Source organism: Macrobrachium rosenbergii, chromosome 3 (assembly GCF_040412425.1).
Source record: "Macrobrachium rosenbergii isolate ZJJX-2024 chromosome 3, ASM4041242v1, whole genome shotgun sequence".
In the NCBI taxonomy this organism is placed as follows: Eukaryota; Metazoa; Arthropoda; class Malacostraca; order Decapoda; family Palaemonidae; genus Macrobrachium; species Macrobrachium rosenbergii.
This window is the reverse complement of record NC_089743.1, coordinates 27,454,296-27,463,697: the sequence shown is the minus strand read 5'-3', so window position 1 is coordinate 27,463,697 and position 9,402 is coordinate 27,454,296. Positions and strand designations below refer to the sequence as shown.

The 9,402-nt window shown below is 32.6% G+C and overlaps 1 protein-coding gene across 9 annotated transcripts in view; it reads left to right on the top strand.

Moving 5' to 3' along the window:
• The window catches only part of Lar (tyrosine-protein phosphatase Lar), a 1,190,865-nt gene that overhangs the window by 1,146,755 nt on the left and 34,708 nt on the right, over positions 1-9,402 (top strand). For all 9 annotated transcript variants that reach the window (XM_067129385.1, XM_067129424.1, XM_067129376.1 and 6 more), the window contains 9 exons: positions 1-50; positions 498-652; positions 819-942; positions 1,116-1,277; positions 1,406-1,584; positions 2,367-2,493; positions 3,924-4,034; positions 7,854-7,922; positions 8,065-8,165. The exon at positions 1-50 is cut by the window's left edge and continues 175 nt beyond it. In XM_067129385.1, the coding sequence (XP_066985486.1) occupies positions 1-50; positions 498-652; positions 819-942; positions 1,116-1,277; positions 1,406-1,584; positions 2,367-2,493; positions 3,924-4,034; positions 7,854-7,922; positions 8,065-8,165 (1,078 nt within the window). The remainder of the gene's footprint in view (positions 51-497; positions 653-818; positions 943-1,115; positions 1,278-1,405; positions 1,585-2,366; positions 2,494-3,923; positions 4,035-7,853; positions 7,923-8,064; positions 8,166-9,402) is intronic.

Below are 9,402 nucleotides of genomic sequence, written 5' to 3'. Positions count from 1 at the left end.
ATGTTCAAGAGTTAGCCACATACACTGTTCGAACGTTTCAACTTCAAAGGGTAAGACTAGATGTTAAATTTACGTAAGTGGAAAACGTGTATTATTTATTATTATAGTCAATTTGGTACAGTATTAGTATTTTTATCGTAATTTTAATGGGTTTCTAATGTACCATATTGTGAGAGTGTACCAATCATTTTAAGTGTTTCTAATTTACAATATTGTGAAAATTGTAAAAGTGAATTGAAAATTTAAAAAAAACATTATTGGATGGAGGCACTATAAGTGGAGTGAGTTAATTTGCAGAACAGATGTGCATTAACTGTATTGATTACCAATAGCCAATCACTTACTGGTATGTGGGTGTGTATTCTGCTTCTTTATATTTTTTGGACTTGTTTTGTGATTGCAGGTACTGAAGTTTTTGAGTATATGTATGTAGCCATGTGAATATCACATTTAGTTTAGTAAGTGGAGTAAAAATTTTACATACTTGAAAATTTCAGTCTGGCAGTTTGGATCGTCGTGAAGTTCGACAGTTCCAGTTCACTGCTTGGCCAGACCATGGTGTTCCAGACCATCCTACTCCTTTCTTAATGTTCCTCCGTCGTGTACGACATGTTAACCCACCAGATGCAGGGCCAATTATTGTTCATTGCAGGTGAGCTCCAGATTCATACAGTTTACTTCTATTTAATGATTTCTTTAAAAAGTACATGAAAATTTCTTAGAAATTTTCATATATGATCCAGTATATAACTAAAATAGAATCTTAATGAATTTTTTTATTTTCCCTGTGTAATAAGACATCATATTTTACCTTTCAGTGCTGGTGTTGGCCGAACAGGAGCTTTCATCGTTATAGATGCTATGTTAGAAAGAATCAAGCATGAACGAACTGTGGACATATATGGCCATGTTACCTGCCTGCGAGCTCAAAGAAACTATATGGTATTTACTTGTTATTAACATAACTGATTCTTAACTACAGTATAATTATTAAGCAATGTTTTTTTATGTATATGCCAGAAATCATTTTGTGTATCTGAAAGCAATTAAGGGGATAATTTTATCAAAGATATAAATCATTAAAGCCAAAATATTTAAATGAAACTTTTTTACAGGTTCAAACTGAAGACCAGTATATATTTATTCATGATGCTTTGTTGGAAGCAGTAATGGCAGGTGCTTCAGAGGTACCAGCTCGAAGTTTGCATGGTCACATTCAGAAGCTGTTGGCTATCGAACCTGGAGATAATGTTACAGGAATGGAATTGGAGTTCAAGGTTAGTGAAAGTATTTTTTAAAATGTATTATGTATTATGGAATAACAATACTTTAAGTATTATCTAAAAAATTTTAGTGGTGTGCTATTCTTTTAACAAACATGCCGTGATCATAATTATTTTTTCAGCGCCTGGCTAACATTAAAGCTCAGCCTTCAAGATTTGTCAGTGCCAACTTGCCAGTTAACAAGTTCAAAAATCGCCTAGTGAATATCCTGCCATTTGAATCTAGTCGAGTATGTCTGCAGCCCCTCCGTGGTACTGAAGGATCAGACTATATCAATGCCAGCTTTATTGATGGTTACAGGTGAATAATGTTATCATTGTGAGTCTGATAAAGTCTGAATTTTGTAGTTAACCCTTTTAAGATTCGATTGATATCTGTAGAGATTCTGTTAATGTCAAATGATGTCAGGAATAGAAAATAAAAAATAACCATAAGTATTGTCATTGGGTAGCAGTGGGATGACATCTGAAGAGTATTGTGGGATGGTTTAATTCAATCTCCCAAGGAAGTGAGATCTATCTAGATTGAATTATCATTCAAATTGTCCAAAATTTGAAATAATAAATGTTTTTGCCAATTTTTAAAAAATTCATAGAATCATAAATAGCAGTCATAAATATTTCATTGGATAGGAAATCTATCCTACTTTTTCATGTAGTAAAAAGAACTGATAAATCTTGTTTTTTTTTATTCTTATTTATGAAACAATAGCAAATTAAAGTGCAGTTATTTGGCTTCAGAATACAGTAACGCTAAACCTATAATAAAAATTCAGTCCACAGCAAGTACTAGTAAAAGAAATTATCTCTAAGCTCATAGATGGTAAGCCAGAACAGTGTTTTACCACAGTTAACTTTTGGAACATGCTTTCAATCTCAAATAGTTAAGTAATGTACTATAGATGGACAGTGTATGCTTTCTATTCAGGTTTCATTATACAGTAGATGCTAATTGATCCTATTTCTATTCTTTTATAATGAATTTTTTTCTAGGACTGGATGATACGTAATTTGGTAAAATTATAACTGTCAACATAAAGGAGAAAGCCTGCCAACAAATTACAGAATTTTTTTTCTTAACAGGTATCGATATGCCTACATTGCAACACAAGGTCCTCTTCAGGAAACTGTAGACGACTTCTGGCGAATGTTGTGGGAGCACAACTCGACTATTGTTGTTATGTTAACAAAGCTCAAAGAAATGGGAAGGGTAAGGGAAACATTTTTTAAAGTGCAAGGTACTGTATCTTGCAAGAGTAAAATAACACCTGAGAGGTCTCTTATATCTACAATATATTTAAATAATTTAGGTATGTTGGTAATCAAAATAATTTAGTAGCTGTTTCTATATTTGTAAGAATCCATGATAAAACATAAGTGCTGTAAAGTAATGAAAACTGTTTTGTCTAATAATTTATAAGAATTGTTCAGGTACGTGTTAAATATATGTAGATCCTATATAAATACAGCAATCAAATTAGTGAAGATTAAAAATAATTGCAATATATAATTACCATACCTAAACCAATTCAAATGGCCTTTATATAATGTGAATGCCTTGCTCAGCCAAGTTGTTTAGGTACTTTCCAATTTGAGAAAGTTTTTCTTTCTTATGAAAAGATATCTGTATAAAAATCTTGAAATTAATGAGTTTTTAAAATTTCACTTCATCTCAGTGGGATTTAATGGGAAGATTACTCAGATGATAAGAGGTAGAGTAATGTAATCTTGTTAATTTTCTTTCAGTGCCATTTCAAATGAGAAACTGATAGTATTTGTGGGTGATTTGTAAGTATATTTATAAATATCTTGAATAATGGCAATGAAGATTCAGTCACTTGCATAGTCTAAATTGGGTTAATTACCTGTTTTTATAATTTAACATTGTTTCTTCTTTACTATCATAGCTTGTTTCAGCTTTACAGGACTAAAAATCATGATACTAGATGCATTTATTATGAAGTATGAATTATCAGTGAAAATGGTAATTTATTATTTCTAGGTTGAATAAACTACCTAAGTTCAGTGTACTGTACTACTTAGAGTAATCTCGTATTTCAAAAGAGAATCATGAAGCAGTATGTTTGAATACGCTAATTTATCACTTAACATTCAGACCTCAAAAAAAGATGAGAATCCACCTCTCAAAATACATAAACTCCTGTTGAACCCAAAATCTAATATCTGTAATTTGTTGCCAGTCACAAGTAATAAATAAATTTATGTGCCAAAATCTATGACGGTGGTGCACATGGGTTTTGGTTTCCTAAGTCTAGAACATATGAAACAAAGTAGGGGAATCTACCTCCCTATAAATGTCACCTCTTTCCAAAAGTTAGTACTGTATCTCCCCCAAAATCCAGCTGATTGTTGTCAGACATAAGGCCAACTTTTTGGTGAAAATGCATAATAATCCACTCAACTTTTTGTGCGGCTCGGTTAAATAAATTGAGGCATAAAACAAATAACTTCCTTCGCAAGCTAATTAGTTGATTATTCCACATTTACTTGAATTAGAGGTATTTACCAGTTAATCTTCAGTTAGTGCCTCTGATGATTTAAAGTTTTCATAATAAATGTATGTTACATATTTCTTAGTGTGCTGCTTAGTATTATTAGACATTTGTTTATTGTTTTCAGGAAAAATGTTATCAGTATTGGCCGAATGAGCGATCTCAGCGCTATCAGTTTTATGTGGTGGATCCAATAGCTGAATATAATATGCCTCAGTATATTCTCAGGGAGTTTAAGGTAAATCAGCCAGATACTTCAGTGTTCTTTCTCACATTTTTCCATATAAGAGGTAATATTTCCAACTTATACTATACTATATGTTGGAGATTTGTACGGTTTTTATTAGTGATATAAAAGAAGCATTCTTAAGGTCTTCTTAAAATACATGATATTGTGGTGGCCATGTGTTTAACTTTTTAATAAATTATTAAGTCACCTTCAAGGTTCTTGTGTCATGTATTCAAAATTCATTTTAAAATAGCTTGATTTGAGATTTATGTTATAATTACTGCTGAACAAGAACCTTATTTTCTGGAACTTTGAACTCAGATGAAAGATATCACAACAATTAAGAGCAACCTTTTCATTTTCATGGTTCTGTAGGAGAAGCTGACAGAACATTGGTCTTTCCAGTTATAAAAAAAAAATTATATAATACAAGAATTACCTCGCAATTGCTAGGCAGAATGGTAGTAATGTAAGTGTCATATAGTAAAAAAAAATGTTAAGTAATACAGTGGTTTCTTTATTCACATAGTTGTCATGATCTGAATAAAGGCTTATGATTCAAAACTATTTCCATCATTATTAATGGTTAAAGCTGTATTCATATTTTGCTGATATTTACTTCCAACATCAGACTAAAACTTAAATCGCTTCTTTTATGTTATAGTCACTTTTTAGACTTAAATCGCTTCTTTTATGTTATAGTCACTTTTTAGTCTAAAAATGAACTTTTATGTAAGGAAGAATAGCTTTTGCTTGTCACTAGGCTGGGTAATGCAATAAGCAGACAACCCGTGTTAACTAGGAACATTTGGTAATATAATTCAGAAAGTATACATACTCATAAATGTACAGTATATGTAAAATTGTACTGTATTTATATTTTTTATACAACACACCCATGCTTACCCAACATTGAACTGTAGTCCTACTTGCATGTAAATTAACAAAAGACTTATGAGGGCCTAAAGTTGGAATATGGACTGTACAAATTTGCTATTGTAGGTAATAACAAGTTAGAATTACAGTTGGCCAGCTATTTCTTAAATTTGATCAAAATTTTAGTTATAACACACCATGTGATTCAGTATATGCCTGTGTGACTTTGTCAACAAAATGAAAGTATTAACTGTTTCTTTTAAGTAGCTCAACAAAACATGTTTACATTTTATTATTTATTGTACTTATGCATCTAAAATGCCCCCTTTTTTTTTTAGAGAGAAAATATACATAATGTATGGTTTTCTACATTTATATAGTATAGGTATTAGGTTATTGGCTGTTAACCCTTAAACGCCTACTGGACGTATCATACGTCGACTAAAATTGTCTGTTGGGTGCCAAGTGGACGTACCGTACGTCGACTACAAAAAATTTCAACCTTCGGTCAACTTTGACTCGACCGAAATGGTCGAAAAATGCAATTGTAAGCTAAAACTCTTACATTCTAGTAATATTCAATCATGTACCTTCATTTTGCAACAAATTGGAAGTCTCTAACACAATATTTCGATTTATGGTGAATTTTTGAAAAAACTTTTTTCTTACGCCCGTGCGGTAACTCGGCCAAAAATTTCAGAAATTCTTTTGTCATTTTGTCGTAAGTTTTGCACTGTTCTATATTAGCCGCTACGTAAAGTTTTATATATGAAAATGTGCTCAATTTCATGTAAAATACAGCAAAATACAACCCATGGTTGTAGCTTTTATCAGTTTGGAAATATTTTCATATAAACCACGATAACTGCCAAAATTTCAACCTTCGGTCAACTTTGACTCGACCGAAATGGTCGAAAAACGCAATTGTAAGCTAAAACTCTTACATTCTAGTAATATTCAATCATTTACCTTCATTTTGCAACCAATTGAAGTCTCTAGCACAATATTTCGATTTATGGTGAATTTTAAAAAAACTTTTTCCTTACGTCCATGCCAGAAATTCTCACGTTGTCGTAATGTTTGCATCGTTTTATATTAGTCGTTACATAAAGTTTTATATATGGAAATGTGCGCAATTTCATGTAGAATACAACAGAAAATAACTCATGGTTGTAGCTTTTATCAGTTTTGAAATATTTTCATATAAATCACGATAACTGCCAAAATTTCAACCTTCGGTCAACTTTAACTCGACCGAAATGGTAAAAAAACACAATTATAAGCTAAAACTCTTACATTCTAGTAATTTTCAATCATCTACCTTCATTTTGCAACAAACTAGAAGTCTCTAGCACAATATTTCGATTTATGGTGAATTTCTGAAAAAAAAAAAAAACTTTTTCCTTATGTCTGCTTGTGCAGTAACTCTGCGAACATCTCGGAAATTCTTTTCGTCACTTTGTCGTAATGTTTGCATCGTTTTACATTAGTCGTTACATAAACTTTTATATATGAAAATGTGTGCAATTTCATGTAGAATACAACAGAAAATAGCTCATGATTGTAGCTTTATCAGTTTTGAAATATTTTCACATAAATCACGATAACTGCCAAAATTTCAACCTTCGGTCAACTTTAACTCGACCGAAATGGTAAAATGCAATTGTAAGCTAAAACTTACATTCTAGTAATATTCAATCGTTTACCTTCATTTTGCAATAAATTGGAAGTCTCTAGCACAATATTTCGATTTATGGTGAATTTTTGAAAAAACATTTTCCTTACGTCCTTGTGCGTAACTCGGCCGAACACCTCAGAAATTCTTTCGTCACGTTGTCGTAATATTTGCACAGTTTTATATTAGTCGTTACATAAAGTTTTATATATGAAAATGTGCGCAATTTCATGTAAAATACAACAGAAAATAACTCATGGTTGTAGCTTTTATCAGTTTTGAAATATTTTCATATAAATCACGATAAATAGAAAAATTCGACTTTCGGTCAACTTTAACTCGACCGAAATGTCGAAAACTGCAATTGTAAGCTAAAACACTTACAGTCTAGTAATATTCAATCAATTAGCTTCATTTTTCAACAAACGGGAAGTCTCTAGCACAATATTTCGATTTATAGTGAATTTTAAAAAAAAAAAAAAATTTTATGTCCATGCATTACTTAATTCATGCTTCATTTTGTGATAATATTTTCTCTGTGTTGCTTTGATCGTTTTACAATTTGTTATATACCAAAATCATCACAATTTAGTGTACAATACAAAGAAAAACAAAATAACCCGTTAGCTTTAACCGTTTTGCTCACAGCGATTTGTATAAAATTATATATGAAAAAATTTTTTTTGCGCTGTCATATATTTCAATATTTATATATGATAATGATATTTTTTCCATTTCTGATGGTTGCATACTAAACCTCAGGCAATGACAAAAAAATGAGCCAAAAATGAACTCTTAATCTTAAAAACTAAGCGTGCTGTGATTTTTTTAAAAAAACTTTTTTTCCGCTTCGGCGCTAACTCACCGAACGCCGCCGGCATACGGGAGACGTTTTTGTAAATAGAAGCTCGGCGTTTAAGGGTTAATAGGACCACAATAAGTTGCAATGTACAGCAATGTGATTCTCCCTCTGCACTAGTTATTTCAACTTTATTTGGTATGTAACAGAAATATTATGCTGGTGAATTTTGAGCAAACTTTTCACTGATTTGAAGTTTTATATACTGAACTGTATTTTGATATGTTTCTTTTTCCAGTTATCTAACATTTTCAAGATTTTCTTTGAATCTCAAGAGATTCTTTGTATTGTACCGTTTGGCTATCAGTTTTAAAAATATCCAGTATGTTGTATTTTATAATTATAACAGGCAAACTAAGAATATCAGGCATGTTTGTATGAAATTCCTAAGAAACTTTTTATTTTCTTTTCTCAATAGGTGACTGATGCACGAGATGGCCAGTCTCGTACCATAAGACAGTTCCAGTTCATTGAATGGCCTGAACAGGTTGGTTGTACTGTATATTTGTAAAGCATTTCTTTTATCTTGCCATGAATGCATGTTATTCATCTTTCAAGGAAATATGATTAAGAAATATGTAAGGGATAGTATTGCTGAAGAGCTACATTTCTGAAATTTTCATTGACAGGGTGTGCCAAAGTCTGGTGAAGGGTTTATTGACTTTATTGGACAAGTGCATAAGACCAAGGAACAATTTGGACAAGATGGCCCCATTACTGTACATTGTAGGTAAGTGAAGTGGACCTTTAGTCAGGAGCAAAGGAAGAAAATGAAAAACAGATACTAAATGATGTTTACAACATTCATAGTATTTGAAATTTCCATCTTGTTTCAGTGTTGTATATCATGTTCTTCGCCTTCCTGCTTGCCTTCATTCTGCTACTTCTGTATCTACTTTTCTAACTAATTGGTCATGTTTCACATCACTAGTCCAAGCATCTCAGTCTATGAAATTTGGGTCTTGTGTCCAGTTACTGAACACCATAGCTCTCATTAGCTGTTTCATTTATAATCTGATGAATGAATGAATGAGTAAATGAATTATGAAATATGGCTATAAAGCCAAGCACTGGGGCACTTTCAGTCATTCAGTACTTGAGACAATGAAAAGAGGGAATTGAAGTGGTTGCACAGCAAGATATTGAGATCTAGGAAATAAATGAGATGAAGTACAAGGATCTAAAGGTGAAATTGGGAGAAAAGAGATAAGAAAAGAAGTAGGAATACAGATGTAATGTAAAAATGTGAGTGAGTATAACTAGGGGTGGAAGAGATGCTGTAAACACTTTAGTAGTGCCAGTAGAGCACAATATGAGGTGCATTTTCAGAAGTAACCCCCTACAGGGTTGTAATCTAACATTTACACCACACTATTCAGTCTTGGCATTTTGTAGTCACACCTCTTCAAAATTTCATCCATTTTCCTTGTAAGTGCCCGTGTTTCTGTTGCACTATGTAGTACAGGTCTTATACACACATTGTTATTTCATTATAATGCCTTACCAAAACACTGTAAAAGCTTTAATCTCTTAAATTTCGACACGTCCGAGATATATTTTTTCAAACTTTGTTTGGAACGCTGATATAATTGGCGGGAGACCCAACCCCAACGGATGTCGGTGGGGGGGGAGTGGAAGGAGACTAGCCCAGTAAACAGCTCCAGTTTCAATCTCGGGCGTGTTATGAACGCATCTCGTGCGTCCGTTCAATTCAAACTGTTTAGATTCACTTCAGCTCTCGATGCGCTTCTTTCTGGCGTCTCTTCTTAGTGAAGTACTCAGTGTCTTGTTTGTTAACCTAGCTAGCTTAGCTCCATGAAATAGGTAGCTATGTCGGATTCCAGCTTCTCTGGATCTAGAGTTTGCGCAGGGAATTTGTGCTCTGCTAAACTTGTTAAACTTAAGTACAACCGTCACTCTTTGTGTACAGCCTGTAGGGGTCAGGAGTGTTCCCAGGAGAACACATG